Raw genomic sequence first — 21,475 nt, 5'->3', positions numbered from 1 at the left:
CTCTTCTTACTTAAGTGGGTGACTCCTCACCGCCTGTCTTCGGTTCCTCTTTATGGCATAAATGGAAGAAATCAGACAGAATGATATCGATATTGGTGTTCAGTAATACTCGCAACCAGAGGGCATCGTCCAATCTCTACTGCTAGGCACCTAGGTATGCTTCACTTCATTCGGTCTTATCATTGGAAGTTCTTGTCAACATATTTATGCGAGCACAGTGGAGTGAATTATTTCGCCTCATTCACTCTTTTGCCAATTTTAATGTGTTTTGGAGGATTGCAGGGCTCGCAAAAGAGCTGTTCGGGTGAATCATACTGATAGAGTACAATGAGCCATGCTTGTTTATGATAGCAACGAACTTGTTATTCGCTAGAAGTCTGTTGACAATAACATCACGCTTGCTTAATATTGTCGACTCAGATTCAGCATTGGACAATCACGACAACCAAGTGTGTACTTACTCCGGGTTTCTTTAGAACTCTCGTACACTTCTTCAATTTATACCTGTGGCAAAGTCCGCCTTCTTTCCAGACGATATTCTGCACGAACTTCCATCAATACAGACAACTAAATTCAATTGCATATCGCAACCGGGAGACCCTAAAGTCAAAGATGTATATCTCAAGAATACTCCCCACTTCTACCCCTCTAGATTTGTCCACTTGTGCCCTCAGCCTCGTACTCTCGCTCCTGCTGGGCACTGTGAACACAGTGGCAGGCCACACGTTGTTCACAAACCTCTTTATTGACGGCATCGACGAAGGCGACGGCACCTGCGTACGCATGCCGATGACACCGCATAATGCTACATTTCCGATTGATGATCTCGAAAGTACAGACATGGCATGTGGTAAGTCTGCGCTCCCTCCAACCGTACCGTTCACTACTTGCATTTTAGAGAAAATTGAGAGGAAATCGAACTGACCGATCTCCAGGGTACAACGGCATGAACGGCGTCGCACGAGTCTGTCCCGTCCCAGCATCCTCAAACCTAACATTCCAGTTCCGCGAATACCCAGACAACTCCCAACCCGGTGCCATAGAATCTTCCCACCTCGGGCCATGCGCAGTCTACATGAAGCACGTCGACTCAGCAATCAAAGACCCAGCCGCAGGTGACGGCTGGTTCAAGGTCGCTTCTATGGGCTACGATCCCGAAAGCAAGAAATGGTGTACACAGCAACTTGCCGAGAAGAACGGAATCCTCGATCTTGGTGTGAAGATTCCGGAGATGTTGGCGGGTGGGTATTATCTCGTTCGACCCGAGTTGTTGAGTTTACATGATGCGGACAAGGATCCGTCAAATCCACAGTTCTATGCTGGATGTGCTCAGATCTTCGTCGCCTCAGAGGGCACCACGCTTCCAAAAGTTACGGTTAAGATCCCGGGATATGTTGGGATAAAAGACAAGTCTGTGCTGTTCGATATTTATAATCCCGTCTGGCCGTATATTGAGCCTGGACCAGAGGTTTACAAACCAGGACAGAGTCCAGGGAAGACGGTTAAGCTGCTGCAGAGACAGGATGAGGGGTTATTACCCGGGAATGCGAGGATCGTGAATGCGAATTGGTGGGGGGTTGAGCTTGATCCGTACGGTGATGAGGATGGATGTTGGAATGTGAGTATCTCCTCCCCTTATTCCTGAATCAAGAGAAGAGTATCTAACATGATTTTCTGACACCAGGCAAGCACAGCGTGTTTTTCACAAGCCGATACATGTTACAAGAGCGCTCCTCCAACTGGTTCAAAGAATTGCAGGGTTTGGGAAAGCAGGTGTAGTGGTATTCAAGGAGCGTGCAAGGAGCATATCTTTACTGGTCCACCGAGTTTCTCGTACCCGCCGAATTTGCTGCCTCCTACGACTCTGAGCAGTACTGAATCAGGGAAGTTAGAGACGACTTCGTTGACCAAGAGTCTTACCACGATGTATGTAGTTTCTTCAACGACAAGTCTCCCGACTTTGAGTATTTCGAAAACGATCTCCCCAACGCATGAAGCATATCAACACCCAAATTCAGAGTGCACGGCCAAAGCTCCAGCTCCTGTTCTTTCAGTAGCTTCTAGTAAGACTACCGTGAGCATCAAGTCACCACCATCACCAAATCCAGGAGATTTTACATCCACGAGAACAATTGTGATTACCTCAACCGTCACTCACTCCTCCACTGAATCCAGCGCTGGTGTTGTTGCTACCCAAAGTATGGAGGCCTCATCAACATCTGTAGCTATTTCTCATTCAAGATCTATAGTAGCCTGCGCGCAAAATGCAGGCTGTCTTATTGCTGGTCTTGATGACTCACTGCCAGCCTTTAAGATCTTGCACGAGTCAATATCCCCGGTTTCCAATGCCAGGCCTCAAAGGTCTGTCTCTGATTCTTCTGATCCTTCTTACAATACATCTGGTGAAGGCAGTTCACCTGAAGCCTTATCCCCGTTCTCAAATTCTGCTACCACGACACGTCCTAGCCCAATCATCGCATCAGTACTTCCTACATCTTGCTCCACCACCAGTTCGAGCACGCCGACAGAGACAGTCATATCTATTGAAATCATACCTTCTCACCACAGGTCTTCTGATACGTCACAAGCTATCACCATTTCTAATACGGAGGCTTTGGTAGGGAACAGGAGCGGGAATCCGGGTGAGAGAGTTGTGAGATCGGGAGTGATATGGAGAGCATAGAGTAGGTAATTGTGCGTACACAACATTGAGAGTGAGGCGTGATAATGTGCTGAGCTGGAACTCACTCACTGTCAAGTCAGGTAATGTAGAAATCAACAAGGTTCCCGGAGCATTGATGAAATTATGGATGGAAGCTATCATGCTCGGCGAGGCTCAATGTTGATTTTACATTTCCTGGAGCTACTGGTGCGAAAGTTGTTTCGCTGGATTTGATGCTCGAGTGTTGTTAAATTACTCTATCGTAATATTGGGCTTTATGATACATCAAGAGTATATTGCTTATACCCTGACGCCGGGGTTTATACTTGATTTTACCTGGGCGAATCAAAGGTAGGTCGTGCAGTAAGTCTCATAGAAACGCGTACAGTTGCACAGCCCCCACGCCACACAATAGAGCCAACCAAACCGGGGCCCTGCCCAGGATACAAAGTAAATTTATATCTCTCACTTTTTTCATTAGGTTGGTATCAGCCATACGCTTGTCTGCTCAGATATCTCAAATTCCATGGGGCGCATTTATTTATTTTCAGTGGTGTGAGGCTAAGCGAGCGAATCGAATCATGCGATTTGGATCAAGGTGACTTTATGTTGACCACTGTCACAAGGCCATCATGTATTGGTGATCGTAACTCACCTTTATATCCTTTGAATATCCGTGTGAAAAGGGTGGTAGTGCCGAATACGGAATATAAAGAGGAGGGTGCCATAGGGCTCATTTCCCCAACTTAAATGTTCGACAGTGCTCCACAGGTTGATATTCTGATTATTTCAGTAGGAATTGGGATGTATGCAACTAGTCCGAGATTGAAGAAGACGATTGCTATTATTTAAGGGGTTTCTTCAAAGTTGGGGTATTTGATGCCGGTTTGTAGGGGTTGGGAATTGCTGCCAGGCAGGAGTATTGGGTGACAGGAGGGCGACGACGAACGAATTCGGCGTGAGTGCAGGAGATTCCTTTGCGTCCGAAGGCGATTGAGTTGCTGCGGCGAGGTGAGTAAATAGAAACTGTTGAACTAAACCCCAGAAAGAATACAGATAGCTAGTAAGTAGATACTTGAAATGTATTCAAAAGTGTTACTATCAGCATACTTGGTGGCAAGCTCAAGTTCATTCAGCACGAAGTCAAATCGGGGCATTCATTGCTGTAAGCGAGCCGGGACAAAAAGTTGATTACTTGGATTTTGTAAGAATGAAAGAGCGGGATCTGAAATGAAAATCTGAACAACAACACCTCAAGTACCAGGCCTAATTCGACGTGAAAACTTGCAAACAGACCCAGACATTAAATCAAACTTGGTTTGCCAGCCCCTCTTGTTCCCTCCGAAGGCGAGAGGCGTCACGTAAGACCCATTATGAAATGCGCACTTCTCGCGTCGCTCATCACGATTTCGTTTGCATAGCTTGGAACACGCGAACCTCTTCTGAATCATCGAACACACAGGCTGATGACTCACGATGTCATCTATTGTGGATGCTAGTGATCCTAGCTACTTGAAGCTCGAGAAAATTCTTGCCGGCCAAAGAAGCGCTGTCAAAAATGCATTGCGAAGAAAAGGGGAAAGGCCTCAAAACCTTCCGGCTCGTTCACAATGCATCAATGAGTTTGAGATGGCTTCTCTTAGCAACCAGATGAGAAATATGCAGGCTGGCCATTTGATGATGACAACTGTCCTCGGATACCCGTATCCTCCAGCGACTGCGTCTGTCGATAATCTCAGGAAGCTCATGATCAAGGATCTGACGCTAGAAACCAACCACCGGGGCCATTACTTGCTCCTGAGATTTGTTTGTACAGCTATGCGAATGTCTGCAGTGATGAACATTGTTGAAGACGAAGCTGGATCGGTCATTCCGTTTGCACTCGACATGCAAGAACCGGAGACAGTGAGGCGCGCTGACAGTATCTTCCGGGAGAACGGTGTGATCATTGTCAAGGAGACATACTTCAAGATTGGGACAAATGGACAATATGCAATCCGTGTCGATCACCCTACAGATATTGTTTGGCTATCGGAGAATGATCACAGAGTTCCAACAAAGTGGAGAGTTCGTCCAGATGACATGCCGAATGCCGCGGAACATTGGAAGAAGAAGGGAAACGATGCTGTGGGCAAAGCGAAGTATTATGATGCTATTGATATGGGCGTAATCAGGATTTTCAAAACAAATTTCTAGTCTCCAATAGGTACTCCAAGGCACTTCTATCAAGCCCATCAGTTGAGGAGCGGGATATCATATACCGTAACAGAGCCCTAGCATATCTCCAAACTGAATCTTTGGACGGCGCCTTGGAAGACATAGCTTGCGTGTCCGATCCTCAGGAGAAAGGACTTTACCTAAAAGGACTTGCTCTTTATGGTCTCGGAAGATTCAACGATGCTATGGAGGTGTTCCAAGCTGTAGTGGATTCCTACCCATCCAGTGGATCTGGAAAAGAGGAACTTAATCGATGTCGACTTAGGATGGCAGAACACGAAAGCGGGATCTACGACTTCAAGGCAATGTACAAGGCAACGAAGCTGCGACCCCCACGAGTTGATGCTGCAACATATAAGGGACCTGTGGAGGTGCGAAAGTCAGAGGGTCGAGGCCGAGGTTTATATACAACCCGTGCCGTGAAGGCAGGAGAAATTCACTACGGGGGTTTTCATACAGACAACGTCTGTAAATTGTCTGCATTTTGTTTGTATTCCTAGTATTAGTAAAATACAGACAAAATTCAGACAATATCTGCTATAAGTGTGTCTAAAAAATACAGACAAATTAGCGTGTGTTAAGGGTAGGTAGGAGAGTTCAGGTAACTCAGACCTTCTCTATTTTAATATAAAGTTAAACATGGACCTATTACTTACTTTCGGAACACTCAGAGCGGGAAAGAGGGAGACCTACCTAGAGGGAGAAGGAGGGAGACCTTGGAGGGAGACCTTGGAGGGAGACCTACCTTAGAAGGAGACCTACCTTAGAGGGAGACCTACCTTGGAGGGAGAAGGAGGGAGACCTTGGAGAGAGACCTTAGAAGGAGACCTACCTTAGAGGGAGATCTTACCTTTAGAGGGGAGGGAGATCTACCTTAGAGAGAGACAGAGGAAAGAGACCTTACCTTAGAGGGAGACAGAGGAGAGAGATAAAGGAGGGAAACGGAGGAGGGAGACGGAGGAGGAAGACAGAGGGAAGGAAATCAAAGGGAAAATTAACTTTACTAGTCAGGAAACTCTTAGAAATATAGATAGTAACTGTATTTCCCTTAAATTATAAGCAATGTCTATCTTTTCACTCTAAATCCTTAAAAAATCGATTAAAATTAGAGAATCTAGCTAAGAAAAATACAGACAATTGACTAAATTATAGATAAAAATCCGTCTAAAATACTTGTTTATAGACAGTATCTGTAGGAAGTGCAGATAGTATCTGTAAAAAAACCCCCGTAGGGATTATGCTCTGTGAGAAAGCTTTCTCATACTGCTTTGCTACGAGCCCAGAAGAGATCGCCAAGACCTCATCGAGCAACATATCGCAGACCTCATACTTGGTTGATGTTGCTGGAAATCGGACGACTCAGGGCACTCATGCAGATCTTATTCGCGTTACGTCGAATAAATTGGTCCTCAATCCTTCCCTGAAATCAACATTCGAAGACCTGCACAGTGGCGATTACAGAATTGTTGCCGATATGTGGATCGATGGAAAGCCCGTCATTGATACGTAGGATGTCCTTAAATTATCTGAGTTTTGTATTGATTTGTGATGCTAATATACATCAGCTTCCTTGTGGCAAAAGCCATCAATATCAATTGCTTCGCATGTCCTCTGACCTCAAAGCATATGATCGAAGACGCGGTTGCTTACAGAAAGAATAAGCTAAGCACCACGGGGCTCTGGATCAAGGCATCCTACATCAACCATTCGTGCGACGACACTTGCGCTCGTAGCTTCATCGGCGATATGTTGATCGTCCGAGCAGCTAGAGACATGCCAACGGGAAGTGAACTCACGTTCAGCTATATTAACCGCGATGAGCCGACAGCAATGAACAAGATTCTCAAGGAGGGTTGGGGCTTTGAGTGTGATTGTAGCAGATGTGTGGATGACAGAGCAACTTCCGCTACAATCAAGGCAGAAAGAAGCAAACTTATCAAATCTTTCAATGCTGCGGGCGTAAGCAGCAACAGAAAGTTGGACATAGTCAGCCAGCTCAACAAAACCTATCAGCAGCCACCTACCAAGGTCCCCAGATTCGACATGTGGGATCTTCATTACCGTCTTGTTGAAGAGTCAGCTAAGAAAGGAGACCCCGAAAATGTCATTGAGCATGTACTGGCTGCGTTTGAGAGCTTGGGCTATGTCATTGAGGGTGCTAGAATTACGCCTTCGCCAAGCACAAGGCTCATTGTCCGCAAATGGGGTGCTCCTCACGATGAAACCACTTCAGCATTCTTGAGCCTGCGGAACATTTATAAGCTTTTCGACTTGGCTGAGCTGGCGTAACAAGCGAAGGAGTATGCTCGAATTACTTGGCTTTTACTTGCTGGAGATGACACCACGTTCGTGTATGGCAATCTAGCGAAGAAATAGGTTGACCACGAACGTCGTTGAATTCAAGTACGATAAGCGCTAAGCGAGGCACACCAACAAGTCAATTAACATTCTTCAAAAGTAGACCTGGCTTCCACTGAGGTTATACAAACGCGGTACGAACTGCAGACGACATGATGTGGCACAGCTCGCATTGAAGACTTCCAGATGAGATCATATAAATATTGTTCAGCAAGGTATCCACCCAACCATAGCAAATATCACCAAATCACATGAGGACATGGAATAAAAACCCTGAAGCTGAACTCGTGCCTGACACAACAGTGAATCTGCCCCTATTAGGTATGGTTAGGTATTAGGTCGGATTTCAAAGTAACCAGAGCACCCCATGGCTTTTGAATTTGTGAACTCCTTCCCTCGGGTAAAAACGTCCACGCAACCACAATCACAAAAGCACCACCACAATGCCCCTCTCCTGTTCGTACATTGTCCCTATCTCACTGTCTGAGACTAACTGAGAACATTGCAGACATCCAAAGCGCCACCATTGGCCTCACCTTTGGTGTTGTTGGAGTAGTCGTTGGCTCCTTCCTCCTCACCTCAGTGAGGAAATGCTTCTCTGCCGCTCCCTCTCCCGTCCCCGCCCCAGCCGCTTCTGTTGTCACCCCAAGGGGCAGTATGGATATCCCTCTGCTCCCAATAGAGCCCCCGGCTGCTATTGTCGTGCCTTCCCGCCGACACACCGTCGCTGCGCAGGATGTTCTTCGATCTGTTGTTGATAGCACGTGATGTGGATGGCCAAGCGAGTCTTGGATTTTGGGTCTTCCAACGTGTGTGTACCAGATGAGTATCTGGGTGTTGTTATCTAGGTCTGATTAATGCCTCGAGATATTTTCAGTACCGAGAATATTTAGCCCTATTATCGTCTGTCCTATTTCTCGATCGGTTTAAGTTTCCGTTGGTGGGCATTCCAACACACGTGATGTTTTGAATTTGTCCTCTTACTCCTCTTATTTTCTCTCCAAACCTCAAGCTTTTGATATTCTCTTGGAACTTTGCCATCTTAATTGACACCCGCTTGTGGCAAACCCCGTGCCTCCAGCCTCTTGCATCACTTTACTTGTCACAGCCTTCAACAGCATTGGTCTCTAGAGGCATGTGGCTTGAAAACAAACATTCAATTATCATTTCGTCTTCAGGCAACTCCATTTCTAACATTTCAATAGGCTCACCAGAGCAAAGGTCGATGAAGAGGAAGCCCACCTTGAAGGCAGCAGGTAAGTTGTCGTCGTCGTCCTTCTCAAAGCAGTTAAGCGGGCTTAGACCCTTGCGCTCAACGCCAAGGCTGGCCCATGCGCAGCTACGTCTTGTCTTTCGCGACATCAGGGCTCAACTCAAGCTTCAAGTTTGCCAACCTCCCCAAGAAACATCACCAGCTCACAACAACCTGATCACGTCTAGCACAACGCTGATCTCCTCAGCCAACAGCAGTCTACCAGCCGTCATTCTCCGCGCATTCATTAACTAAAGAACCCTCGCAAAATGGACTTCTCTGATGCTTTGTGAGCCTCCTTAAGCCCCCAACAGTCGCAGAATGCTGCAAGCCATTGCGCAGGCTCTATATCTGCTGGATGAATGCTAATTGTTGTCTTGTCTTGTAGCCGGATTGTCAACTTGGCAGTGGGTGCCCTTATGATCGTTGGAGCTGGCTTCCATTTCTCGTCGTCGATGTACGCAGGCCCCTTGTTCCTGGAGCTCTGCTTCTAAAGTACTGACAGCAGGCTTTAGTTCGCACATTATCGTCTCTGTGTACATCATCATCTTTGGCGCTGGTAAGTACTTCCTATTTCGGATTGAAAATGAATGCTAACCTCTGCTACAGCAACTGCGCTCCTCGGTTCGTCCACGGCACTCTGCAAATTGACGAAGCTGCATGCTAATTATAAGCGCAGAATTCCAGATTCCTCCACAAGTCGCCCGATACGCCTCATTCCTTTTTTCTTTCATCGGCCGCGGAGTCTGTAAGTCGAAAAATTTAGCAGTCCTATCCCGGCCCAACAACTAACAGCTTCTCTTTACAGTCTACATTTTCGTCGGGTCGCTCCTCATTGAAACCGGAATAATGGACATCATCATCGGAACCATCGTCGGCGCTGTCGGTATTGCATACGTTGTCCTCGAATTCATGCCATCCATCGAGCCTCCTCAGAACATGCGCGAAGCGGACGGAGGATGGGGAGCTGAGCAGGTTTAAGGAATGAGCTTCACAATGTCACAATCGAATTGTCTATAGAAGGGTCTTGCTCGCTGCGCTAATGATGGAACTATTTGTATTGGGAAATATGCTGCGGAATCGGTCGTGCTATCTACTCGCCCACGTAATTTTCTCGGTTAGGATACATGTTCTCTGAAATCGGTTCTACAAGCATAAGCATGGATTTCTACAACAAGTCGGCTGTTATGGGATGCTATTCATATGAAATCTTCGGATGATTGGGATGGATTGCAGTATATTGGTCTGGGTCGATATGGGATGGAAGGAAATTTTGAGGATGGATGGATAGGGTGGCTGGCATGATGCCAACGGGCGGTTATGATACGATAGACGGTTGGGTTTTTTCTTTTTTTCCGTGTACATCAGTGACCTGGTCTCATAATTCCGAAATGAAATCATCTGGACGTCAGAGATGAGATGGGACGATTTCCGCAATGCATGGTTGATGTTCATCCGAAGTCTCGGCTCTGGAAACATTTCGGGTACAAAGTTCAACTGTCTTGTTTTAGGGATAGCACGAGTTGTGTGTATTTTTCGAGATCTTCATAGGAGAAGAACTCGGATACTTTTCTTAACTGCGCGCACCTGCACCCTTTTCTTGTTCAGAGGTGATGTTTCTCGAGATTGCTGCTGTCTTACGTATTACAGTTGCTGGTACGAGCTTGCAATGCTAGAAGCGCCACATACGACACACGGTCTGAAAGTTCAGAAAGTCCTCCGCAAACATACGTTCAAACCCTCATTGACTCCCTTTGCTAAGAAAACTTCAGTATACCTCACTCAATTTTACAGATCATTCAACCCACCAAACACATAAAGGACTGGGCCCCCAGAATTTTTTCAAAGACGCATAGAAAGCCTCTCTGCGACCTCCAGAGAAGAATCAGAGACACCCCGACGCAGGCTTGCCAAGTCATGGAGGAGAGTTCTTGTGCCGCTCGTTGATCACTTGAAGGTCAGGCTGCCTTGCATGTCTGGATTGAGCGTGGGTTAGAGTCAAGTGTTCGTGTGCTGGGTGTTTTGGTGTGGTTTGTGTGAATGAAAGTGGTGGGGTTTAATTAGGAAAGAAGGTCATAGTGAATGGGAGGGCAGGCAAAGAAAAGGAATGACGGCAGTTGGTTGGTTGAGAGTGGCGGTAGACGTGGGATTGACAATAGAAATCCATGCGAGAAGGTTTGGTGCAAGATGGATAGATCGAATGTGAAAGCAAGACAGCAGGGAAATTGTCTTGGTAGGTGGAGATCGCTAAGGTGGAAGCTGTTAACATGGGTTTTGTAGAGGAAGTCTTGGTACACACGAAGCTGGTGGCGACACCATAAGCGTTCTAGAATGTACTGGGCAGCTGTCTGTTGTAGATCGACATCAGGTGGTGGTCGAGGTTTCTTTTATATTCGAAATGCCAGGCGGTCGTGGGTTGTTCAAGCTTCTTTAATACTGTCAGCGAATGCCATGCGAATGAATGAATGGGAATGCTCTTCTGGGAGGTGAATGTAGCAGAGCGCCAGCTCGACCTTGCGCGGCTTGCTATATAAATCCTCAGGTCAAGTCCATGGAACTCCTTTCTTCAAGAAAACTGACTCTAGCTGAAGCGATCACATGTGGCTCTGCACTGTAGTAGAATACTGTTGACGGAGAAGACCATTCAAATCTGCCATAAAATTCTCGCACAATTCACGATCAAAAGTGGTATATTCTGAGATTTCAAGAGTCCTAGCTTGCTGGGGATTTTCATGTGATGTGCTGCTGGGAGCAATGATAACCAGATTCCCGTTGACAGCAGTTATTTGGAAAAGCCTTTAGATAATGATTGGCAGGAGAAGGAAAGGCAAGAATTTTCAAGAACAGATCATAGCTGAACGTCTTCACTTCGCCCTCAGTCGTTCGCGTAAGCTGGCTTAAGTCTTTGACACTGATTTCCAAACAACATGAATCTCAAAATGACAAGCACAGCTGTGCCGCATGTTCTTCAACATTTGCAGTGCCACCTTTTATACTTATTTCTCTTCCCACGCCAGCACCTGGCTAGAGGCGAATTCAATTTCTTCACACTCCTCGCAGTTTCGTACACAGTGAATCCTAAAAGGTACACAATGGCGATCTAATCCTGCCCAATCAGGAACTAGAATCCACTGATGTCATTTCATTTCATTTTTGTTGCATGCCGCAAGAATCTCATCTCATAATCTGTTTTCATATTAAGGTTGGGGTTTACATAGTTTGAGGGACGGCGTGGGGTGGTTTTCGAGCGCGATTGAGGCTGGTGATGCTCATGTTTATGGAGATTAGCTTGGATATTGTGGTTAATGAGTGGAGGCATGAGATAGTTATCTGAGTGAGTTTGATATATGAGAATTGCTCTCATGAAAGTATGTTGTTTTGTGGTATTGACAAGTTGTGAGACTTCCATTCTCCAAGCGAACAGCGAACAGCTGACTAGTCCCGTGATCCGCGTCTACTACAATACCTAGATAGGTAGGTAAGTAGGTAGGTAGATACCCTTTCTGAATGAATCCTATCAGTAAAAAAAAGCACGCTGTCGCAGAGACTCTCAAGGCTAAATTTGGATTGCAACACCAAGACCGCTCCTTCGGCTTCCATGGGGACTCGAGTAGTTAGTACTGTGTTATAAGCACTCGAGCATGTGTATCTTCGTGTCTTGTCGCCGAAAGACGGTGTATTCCAATTTCTATGAGAGCACATAGAGACCAGACTGTGAACAACTAGGGTATATAAGAAGGAAAATATTCAACAGCACTAAGTATGAACGTGGTCAACTTTGACAGCACACTGGAAAATGACGGCAAACAAAAAGAAATCTATCTGATGGTCTGGAGCTTAGGTCTAGCTTCTTATCTTTTCACCTTTGAATTGTGATTGCTTGAAAAGCTGTTTGAGTAGGGTTTTCGGGAGACTTCCAGTAGAAGAAAATTAAGTATTCTGCGAGACCTGGCCGAGACATTCGTCTCCTCTTTGACAGCTGGACCGCTGGTGATTGCCTTCCAGAATGAAGAATTGGGACCCTATTCCAGCTTATATGCACTTCCTAGCTGACTGACAGGACTCGTTCCTCAACTTCACTGGCATCTCTATGAATGGTCAGGGAAAGCACACGTGATGATCGCTTGTACTCTGTGGTAGGTAGGCACCAAGTCTTTGTTCTCCGGCTTACACGAAGCAACACTAGCTGTCCCGTGCAGCCAGCCAGACGTCATGAGGCTTGAGAAGGTAAGACGACGTAATATTAGGTGAAAGCTAGAAAGCTTGATCTGACCCACGATGGTGAGTCTCTGCCAATACCTCACTGATAGTCTGATAGCATAGCATCTGACCCGAGCACCACAAGACCCGCCAATTCTGGTCTCGTAGTGCAGTTGTAGCTATAGACCCGTTATAAGCGAGAAAAATATGGTCGAGACCCGAAGTTCGGGCCGAGCGCAAGGGGTGGGTCAGCCATAATCTAATCAGTTCCGAGAGAGGCAGTCCAGTCTGCAAGGGATCCCTTTTCAAGCGGGGTACATACGGTAGAGAGAAATCCTGCATCTTTGGATCTTTTCTCACCGCCATCTGGTATCTCTTGGCAGATCAGATCAGGATTGTGGGGACAGTGATTGATAACGTTAAAGTTCAATTTGGACCGCCGGTCCCGCTGTTGAAAGAAACAATAGTGGGTTACACCAATCAAGAGTGGCGCGATTGAAGAATCGTAATCTGATGCAAACGGTGAATGACCGATTGCACGGAACAGGAACTGTCGGCATTTTGAATGGCCCACAAAGAAGAGCGCAGTGACATCCACTTTCCGCCGTCGGAGTTGGACGAATGCATGTTGCTGAAGAGTGTTTGGCTGGATAAATCTGACGACTTGGAATGCCGTCCGGGTAGGTAAGGGAGGGGGGGGGGTGTTTGTTATTTGTTCTCATCCCGATTATCAGATATTTTGATGATCGGCTTGGCCACACAGGACCGCAGCTGGATCGTACTGCATTCTGGTCATCATTATGAACTGACGACGACTATGTCACCGTTGCATACAGATTGGACTGATGTTGAGCCCCGGGCCAAGATTCAGTGCACTAAGCCGCGATTGGTTTTATCTCTTGGCTGGTCCTCCCCGGACCAGACTAGTCACGGTACAGCGACCAATCAAAAGTATGGTATTGTCAATTGCATGTCCCGGATGTGACAGTGGACCCGCTCGAATGACATGAGACTACGAGATTAGATTCGCCGAGTCTGAGCGTGAGCGTGAGCGTGAGCGTGTGCACACCCCAAGCAGAACGTGACCTGAGCCTGCCTGTCCTGCGTTGACTTGCCTTGCCTTGCCTTCCATACCCTTCGTACCTTGCCCTGCCCTGCCCTGCCCTGCCTTCAACCCCATCCAACGAACGAGAAGACTCTGCGCACATCCAACTGTTTGCTCACCCGTCTCCCCACTTCACTCACACCCATAACCACCCTCGACCCCCACGAACCGTTTCACCGCAGTATCTCACAACTGCATCTCCACGACTCATCTCATCCTCAACATCTCGAGGGTCTGAAGCACCCTGCCCGAAGCCGGACTGAGCCAGTTCTGCCGGTGAGAGAGCACACTCATTATCCGACATCATCAACTCCGAATCTAGAACCAACAGCCACATCTCCCGGATCTGTCTGTCACTCCACGACGAGGATTGGGATTAACGACTTGCACCAGATCGAAGGAGCTTAAAGGGGATGAGGTGGACGCGAGGGTCAAGATTGATATCCACCGCTCGAGTCAGCACTCTTCTCTAAACGCCTTGCTATCCCACAATCTTCCCCCATATCAAGCTTTTGCGACCGAGAAAAAAGAAAAATACAGCCCGCATGAAAGACACATTTTGAGTTCACGCCACCTAGATTGACGACAGATTAACGGAGTATTCTCAGGTCGACTGCTGAGTGGACCTTTGCCTATCAGCTAATTGCAGCCTTGCATTCCTATCTAGACCTCACGCTTTGGTGCGTGGGAACTGAATCCTCACTTGCTTCTTCAGCCCGAGGATCTCGGGACAGCCTCGTCTCGAGAGAGCTGTCTGATCAGACCGGAACCGAACTCTTGGCAAGCTGGGATTCTCCTGAACAGTCGCGAACGAGAAGGAATATCCCGAGAAGCAAGTCACTTCGGCATCTCTTGTCTATTACTCCTACTCAACGGCTGTGAACCACACCACCCACCCATTCAACGGCAAATCACCCCATCTGGAGACTTCAAACCAGCCATCTGATTACCTCACTCTTCTTTCGTACCCTCAGTACTCAAGGTAGTGGTGTGTAATTTTTACATATCTGATTTTACTTCTCTTGACTCCTACAGGCAATCGAGGAGCATCAATACATCCTCCGCCTCGCAAATACATTCATATGAGCTAGTCGCAAGCCATTCTCGAATCAACACAAAGAGAAAAGCTTATCTTGACCGAGCCCCGCACTCAGGTACCGCTGCATATTGCATTCTGTCATTACCTTGACATTAAAGTATCACTCAGCATTCCTGGATTGCCATCAGCTCGATCTTACATGACTACTCCTGTTGACACTTGATTTACGGAATCGGACAAATCATTGTCGGCACGAACGGAGAAAGGCTCGGTGTGTATTGTCTACCACCACACATCACGTATCTATCGACTATCTATGTCCTGTGTTGTTCGACAGCCTCCAGGGACTGACTTCATGTCGGATCACCCGATGTCAAACCATCCATTCGGCAACATGAGCGACACAGATTCAGCACAGCAGCGGAAGGAGGAGACGTTTTCCCTCCGAACATCTTTACCAGCAAGGGAACGATCGAGAGAAGAGATTGAGCTAGCGCAGCAACTACTTGGGCATGCGCAAGGTCAACGTGACGTTTCTGGAGACAGTCCATCGCCACGATATGATGCGCAACGACCCACCTCGACAAGTCCATCTGCAGACCGAATACGTCAAGCAACGCCAGGTTCAGCGACGGAAGAATTCGGCCAAAGAGAACAGTCTTATGCTCCGATGTCTTCAGCGCAATCAGATACGACTCCTAGCGGCCAAGTATGCAGGTAGGTGACACTGATCCGAGTGCAAAGTCATTAGCTGATAATCAAAGTAATTGCGGAACGAGCAGAACGCCGCTGTGGCGACGATCTCCACAAGGAGCTACAATTTGTAATGCTTGTGGTCTCTACTTGAAAGCAAGAAATGCATCAAGACCAACAAATCTGAAGCGACCTCCATCCATTGTACCATCAGGGCAGCATACTCCTGAGCAACGTGTTGATTCTCCGTCAAGAGCGGGACCTAGTGGACATGTTGCGACTGGAGCAACATATGTGACAGCGGATCAGACTTCCGTAGGATCATGCCCTGGCGGTGGGAGATGCAATGGAACGGGAGGAGCGGAGGGGTGCAGCGGATGTCCCGCATTCAACAACAGAGTAGCCAAAAGCGCCCATGTCGCGGTTTCACAGCAATCGCCTGGACCATCGCAGTCCAATAATGACCAACTAGCAGATGCTCCTTCTCCAATCGATGTTTCTGCACTCAGTTCGCAAAATCAAAATACAACAGTTGTAGTGGCTTGCCAGAATTGTGGGACTACTATTACTCCATTATGGCGCAGAGACGAGAGTGGTCACACCATCTGCAATGCCTGTGGTACGTACATCTTCTAGTTCCTGGTATTTTCTCACATTTATAGGCTTGTATTACAAACTCCATGGCGTCCACCGCCCTGTAACAATGAAGAAATCAGTCATCAAGCGTAGGAAACGAGTGGTTCCCGCAACTCAAGGAACACAAGCCTCGGAATTAGCAAGCACATCAATGGGCTCACCCGAAATGGATCACCCGTCCCCATCAGACGAAGCTCCGCGCGGTAGTATCAATCCAGACGGCTCTGTGAATCTCGGACTACGTCTCCGCGATGATCAAGGTCGCTCTCTTCTCCCTGACCCACTTCAATCGAGTCGTGGCCAGAACGGTCTCAGTTCCGATTTGACCGCCTACTCATCATCTTCACATTCGCACACACACGATCACTCCGATTCTCTGAATAACGAAAACCGCTTGCCACCTATGACATCTTACCCACCACCCACACACCAGCGGCCATCCGTCTCACCAAACTCGTTCCTATCACCCTCGCGCAAGCGCTCCTTCTCAACCACAGAGATGGAACAACTGCCTCCAATATCCGACGCTGCCTCCGCCAGTTCCACACAACCCAAACGTCTCAGCTCGATCAAATCCATCCTAAACCCAGGATACACTGATCCCGACTCCGAGATGCGGGGCGAGAGACGCAGTCCGGGTGGATATCGAGGGAGCCAGAGCCCAAATATGGGATACGCGAGTAGTTCTGGGACGGCGAGGACGAGCAATGAAAGGGAGAGGGATCAAATGACTGAGACTGAGAGAAGCAAGATGGAGAGGAGAGAGATGCTGAAAATGGAAGCCGAGAGAATGAGGGAGGCCCTTAAGGCTAAGGAGAGAGAATTGGAGGAATTGGGAATGGGAGAGTGATATTTGGGAGTAGGAGGTGGGTATGCTGAGGGGTGGGCTGTATGAGGGTGGTGGCTTTGATCGATTGGTGAACGAAGTGGAATTTCAAGCAGAGCGAAATTGCATACTTGCGTATAAGCGCGCGTGTTTCTCTACGACGTATGCTGCATAGAAAGGGAGGGCCACCTCACCTACAGGAGTTTATGGGGTCGGAAACGTGCAATTGCGAGGGGCGGAATGCCCCAATAAAATGGGAGGTGCCTTTTATCGTTTTGGTGTTATGGGTATTAAGGAAGGGAGTGCGTTTATTCCAATTGTATCCAAGACCTGTAGAGAAAACCAAGGAGAGAGAATGGCAATCGATGAATCAGTCAACTTGCCTGTCTGGCCTACCCCAGAGGCGCCGCTTTTGAATGGTGTGGGAGTTGAATTAAAACGAGATATTCCAAATGACTGAATTTATGGAAAAGCGCATGGATTATCCTCCAGTGGCTGACGATGAAGTGCGTTGCTGTGAACAGGGTCCTTCGCTGGAACAGGGCTGCCAGATGTGGAGACTTTGACCAGGGTTGGAGAGCAGGGGGATGATTGCTCGCTTAATTCAACAACAACCAACAGGAGAACGTGCCTTTCTCCTGTGAATCTATGACAAAATCTAACAAAAGTACTTTCGCAGTGTATCATTTCGAAAATCTGGAAAGTTAACCTTTGCTAGAATTCATTATATTATATCATGTACATGCTTGTATAAACATATTATCATTAACGCCTGGCTACATACGGGTAATATCTTGCCGACGACATAGGCATGCAAACGCAGACGCAAATGCAAGCATCAACATCAAGAACTGTACTGTTCTACCACGGTTCTGTAACTCGTCACAAGCCAAACAAGCAAAAACATATACGCTATACTCATAAGCATCGTCAAAGTCTTTCGGAAACACAAAAAAAGCACACCAAACACCACACCCCACCAACACCAGTCGACCACACCCAACTCAACCACGATGTCGTAAATTAGTACCCACTCATCTTATGCAAATCCGGATCCTGCGGTAGCGCCGCATGCGTATTCTGCACACTCCCCAACCCCGGCCCATGCACACCCTGCACCCCCTCCGTCCTCGCATTCTGATGATGCTGATGATGATCACTCGCCCCCAACGTCGTCGCCTGACTAGCCGGACTCCTCGGGATTCTCTCCCCACCATTCACACCATCATCTACTCTCCCAGCCTCCAAATCCCTCTCCCTCCCCTTCTCCTTGCCAGCAATGTGCGCCGCGACATCGACCTCCTCGCCATTCACAGTGGTGTATTCCAGAGCTTTGATCAGCTTGAATTCAATGACTGCGAGGATGGCGCCGGCAAAGGGGCCGACCCAGTAGATCCAGTGGGTGCCGGCGAAAGATTTGGTTACGACGGCGGGGCCGAAGGAGCGGGCGGGGTTGAGGGAGCCGCCGGTCCAGAATACGCCTGTGATGGTTTGATGTCAGTACGAGGTCACCATATTCACAAGACTGTGAGGATGTAACGAGAAAAGCAGGGAGGGAACAAGGGAATCAGGAGTTATCATACCAGTCAACTCAGCTATAAAAAGCGCCAACCCAATCCCCACAGGCGCAATGAAATTCCCCGTATGTTTCTCAGCAGCCAACATGAAAATCGTGAAGACAAGCGACATCGTCAACAGCATCTCGATCAGCACGCCTTGCGTGACGGTCGTGGTGGCGCTGAGTTCTGTGCTGACGTTTAGACCGCCGGTGAAGAGACCGTTAACGATGGCGGCTGCGGCGATGGCGGCGATGATTTGGGTGACGAAGAGGAGGCCGGCTCGTACGATGTCGATGGCGCCGATTAGGTACATGCCGACTGTTACTGCTGGGTCTGTGGGAGGAAGAGAAGTCATTAACTGCTTTGTTGTGAAGACGATGGCGAAGTGGAGCAACGAAATAATAAGTTCTATTACACAGATGAAAAGAGCGATGGAAGGAGGAGAAAAAGGGCTGAGATTTGAGAAGGGAATTGGGGAGACTCACTGAACAGTCCTCCGGAAATTCTGAAAAATGTCCAGGCATTGACAGCCAGCGAGAAACCGAATGACAAACTGATATACAGCAATTGCTGTGGTGTCTTCTGCACTGTCTCTGTGATGACAGTCGTCCCGGTGTTTGGGTTCGACGACACATTTGCAACTTGTGTTCCTGCAAATGCGAAGAATAGGAAGAGGAGTGTTCCCACGAACTCGCCTATCACGGCGACGACATGGCCACGGACTGACTTTGGGAGGGAGTGCAAAGTTCCCTTTATCATACGCGCAGCCGCTTTTGCGGCTTTGCTGTCGTTGTAATGCCCAGTATTCTCGGTGAGCATTGTGACGATTTCGTCAATTAACGATGACTTTGAGTTTCGGTAGAGAGATTAACAAAAGTTTGTAAACAAATGGATTGAAATCGAATGAAGCGAACCGAAACTATTGGAGATGTTAACAGCAGGGGAGGGATGTAATATTACTGCCACGGTTCAGGACAGGGTAAGTATGAAGTATGGAGCCAGGACATGCAGCAAAAAACAAAAATCCTAGGATGCCAGGAAAGGAAAACGTATCCACCTTATACCCCCTCCACGACGAACCTACCTCCCTACTCCCCAGATTATTCTTCCGTACCCAGCCACAGCCACGATCCTCAAAAAGTCCCAAGGATCGACGACCGGGATGACGATGATCCCCCACAGATCTCTTTCTCTGTGTCTCTCTCACACAGCACCTTCTCCCTCCCTCACTCTCTCTCTGATACTCTAGAGCCTTCTACAGTACACAGTAGTAAGAAGCACATACCAAAAAAACAGGTATTTCTCACACCAGTACTAGCTCCTGTTTTCTCTATACAGCGAGAGAGCAGCCGTGCAAAAGATCGCGGCAGCAGTAGTGATGCTGATGCACTAGCAGCACCACCCACAGGAACTAGAAGCAGGACTAATGCATAATCTCCGTCATTGCCTTGTCCTCTCTAGACCCAGACGAGCCTCGTTCAGCCACACCTGAGACCCTAGCTGCCAAGCAATTGTCTGCTAGCTACAGTAGCACGAAAGAGTAGAGAAAGTCTATCTAATTTAGTAGGACGAGTCCAGGGATGGATGCAGGTGTGTGAGAACGAGAGGGTGAGACGGTGGGATGAAAGGAAGGGAAAGGCAGGGAAAGGCACGCTCGTCATCGATGGGTGTGGTGCATGTGGCAGAGCCCGTGTGCCGGACGCCACAGTTGGCGTTGGGGTTAGCTACTCTACTGTAGGCGTTGCGGGTTAGTGCTAGCTACCTTAGTGTTGCGATCTAGATCCCCTCACTGTTTTGGTGGGTGGCTGTTTAGCGAGATCGTGGCGGGTGGGCGGCGGGTGAGCGTGGGCAAGACAAAGCAGTCAAGCAATTGACTGACGATCGAGCGGCTCGTCGAGCTAGTGATTTGGGCGCTTAGTGACCAGTGCTGGGTTATGACGAGGGTCTTGTTGGTGGTAACGCATTATTTATTAGATCATCGTTTGAGGGGAATGTTTGGAGAGAATTATGGCTTTTCATATGGAAAGCGATGATGAATGATGAATAATTTCAGCTTTGTGACTACATTTAATCGACAGTATTGACCTTATTCGCAGCTCCGAAGAATAAAAGAATTTACAGGCGAATCTCTCCGCTGCTGAGCCACTTCTGGGCGCCAACATCCGTGGTTTGGACATGACGATCATGGCTTGCCAGTTCCGGCAATAACAACTGAATCGTCTTGGGCTTCGGCACCTCCTAGCTCTTCCTTACTGTACTCGGCATGCGAATGACCTTGGAAACAAGTACTGTGTCCAGGGACTATATGCCTTGATTTCCAAGACTGGTATGGCTGTGTTATGACTTATGAAAATTTCATTCCAGGATGACATTTTTTGATTAGTGATTGAATAAGAAGGATGAAACGGTACTTTGAGTAAGCTTTGCGAGTTAGCTTCAACGAACATGGATGGGAGTAACGCTGGCGAAGCGTCGTCATGAGTTCTTCTGCGGTAAAGGCGGGACACCTCGAACTTCAACTCAAAACCTTGAAGTATTTGCGGCTTTAAGTAATGACTTTTTATGAAATCCTTGAGAGTTGGTTTCGTTATTTGCCTGACTTGTCCCAACGATCTCTGTTATGTGACTGCCATTCTCGTAATCGCAGTCATAAAGCATCAACTCATCAGCTATAGAATTTACAGAGCATGTTGATTCTAAAGCCCCAAGTACTTCTTCCGTGAGACAAGCCGAACTTTTTGCAGCGTTCATGCACGTTCATCATCCAGAAAATCGTGACCTCTACTGATGCTGTCTGACCCGTCTAGAAGGAATGTACCGCTGGAAACAACGACCTACAGATCGACCTTGTAGGCTGTGTCTGGGCTTTCAAGCTGAACTTCGTGGTGTCTGAGGGTATGTAACATTAGAGATGTCCACGTGGAGCAA

General features: G+C 47.7%; 7 protein-coding genes across 7 annotated transcripts; 6 read left to right on the top strand and 1 right to left on the bottom strand.

The window, feature by feature from the left end:
• Window positions 1–612: 612 nt before the first annotated feature.
• ONS95_014485 (uncharacterized protein) lies at window positions 613–2,874 on the top strand (the record flags this gene model as incomplete). The annotated part of the gene is made up of 3 exons (XM_058508136.1): window positions 613–850; window positions 936–1,618; window positions 1,685–2,874. The coding sequence occupies 3 exons, from the start codon at window positions 613–615 to the stop codon at window positions 2,681–2,683; spliced, it is 1,920 nt and encodes a 639-aa protein (XP_058355817.1). The 3' UTR covers window positions 2,684–2,874.
• Window positions 2,875–4,138: 1,264 nt separating this feature from the next.
• Window positions 4,139–5,379, top strand: ONS95_014484 (uncharacterized protein; the record flags this gene model as incomplete). Its single annotated transcript, XM_058508135.1, has 2 exons — window positions 4,139–4,828; window positions 4,879–5,379. 2 exons carry the CDS (start codon window positions 4,139–4,141, stop codon window positions 5,377–5,379), a joined length of 1,191 nt encoding a protein of 396 aa, XP_058355816.1.
• A 737-nt stretch (window positions 5,380–6,116) lies between these two features.
• Window positions 6,117–7,217, top strand: ONS95_014483 (uncharacterized protein; the record flags this gene model as incomplete). The annotated part of the gene is made up of 2 exons (XM_058508134.1): window positions 6,117–6,385; window positions 6,445–7,217. 2 exons carry the CDS (start codon window positions 6,117–6,119, stop codon window positions 7,166–7,168), a joined length of 993 nt encoding a protein of 330 aa, XP_058355815.1. The 3' UTR covers window positions 7,169–7,217.
• A 463-nt stretch (window positions 7,218–7,680) lies between these two features.
• Window positions 7,681–8,005, top strand: ONS95_014482 (uncharacterized protein; the record flags this gene model as incomplete). Its single annotated transcript, XM_058508133.1, has 2 exons — window positions 7,681–7,693; window positions 7,746–8,005. 2 exons carry the CDS (start codon window positions 7,681–7,683, stop codon window positions 8,003–8,005), a joined length of 273 nt encoding a protein of 90 aa, XP_058355814.1.
• A 753-nt stretch (window positions 8,006–8,758) lies between these two features.
• TVP15 (Late Golgi vesicles protein) lies at window positions 8,759–9,470 on the top strand (the record flags this gene model as incomplete). The annotated part of the gene is made up of 6 exons (XM_058508132.1): window positions 8,759–8,778; window positions 8,878–8,946; window positions 9,005–9,048; window positions 9,099–9,113; window positions 9,169–9,237; window positions 9,298–9,470. The coding sequence occupies 6 exons, from the start codon at window positions 8,759–8,761 to the stop codon at window positions 9,468–9,470; spliced, it is 390 nt and encodes a 129-aa protein (XP_058355813.1).
• A 4,278-nt stretch (window positions 9,471–13,748) lies between these two features.
• Window positions 13,749–17,640, top strand: CIR1 (putative electron transfer flavoprotein subunit). Its single transcript, XM_058508131.1, has 4 exons — window positions 13,749–14,948; window positions 15,002–15,550; window positions 15,598–16,145; window positions 16,189–17,640. The coding sequence occupies exons 2-4, from the start codon at window positions 15,150–15,152 to the stop codon at window positions 17,010–17,012; spliced, it is 1,773 nt and encodes a 590-aa protein (XP_058355812.1). The 5' UTR covers window positions 13,749–14,948; window positions 15,002–15,149; the 3' UTR covers window positions 17,013–17,640.
• Window positions 17,641–18,011: 371 nt separating this feature from the next.
• ONS95_014479 (uncharacterized protein) lies at window positions 18,012–19,366 on the bottom strand (the record flags this gene model as incomplete). Its single annotated transcript, XM_058508130.1, has 3 exons — window positions 18,012–18,469; window positions 18,572–18,880; window positions 19,033–19,366. 3 exons carry the CDS (start codon window positions 19,364–19,366, stop codon window positions 18,012–18,014), a joined length of 1,101 nt encoding a protein of 366 aa, XP_058355811.1.
• Window positions 19,367–21,475: the final 2,109 nt, after the last annotated feature.

This window comes from Cadophora gregata (genome assembly GCF_030347475.1).
Source record: "Cadophora gregata isolate MNR1 chromosome Unknown scaffold_9, whole genome shotgun sequence".
Classification (NCBI taxonomy): Eukaryota; Fungi; Ascomycota; class Leotiomycetes; order Helotiales; family Ploettnerulaceae; genus Cadophora; species Cadophora gregata.
This window is presented reverse-complemented; position numbering and strand designations above follow the sequence as displayed.

Coding starts and splice junctions, on each gene's coding strand:
- CIR1 (XM_058508131.1), top strand. CDS start 15,150: ATGTCCTGTGTTGTTCGACAGCCTCCAGGGACTGACTTCATGTCGGAT. Junction 15,551..15,597: donor CCTAGCGGCCAAGTATGCAG/GTAGGTGACACT, acceptor TGATAATCAAAG/TAATTGCGGAACGAGCAGAA. Junction 16,146..16,188: donor CACCATCTGCAATGCCTGTG/GTACGTACATCT, acceptor TCACATTTATAG/GCTTGTATTACAAACTCCAT.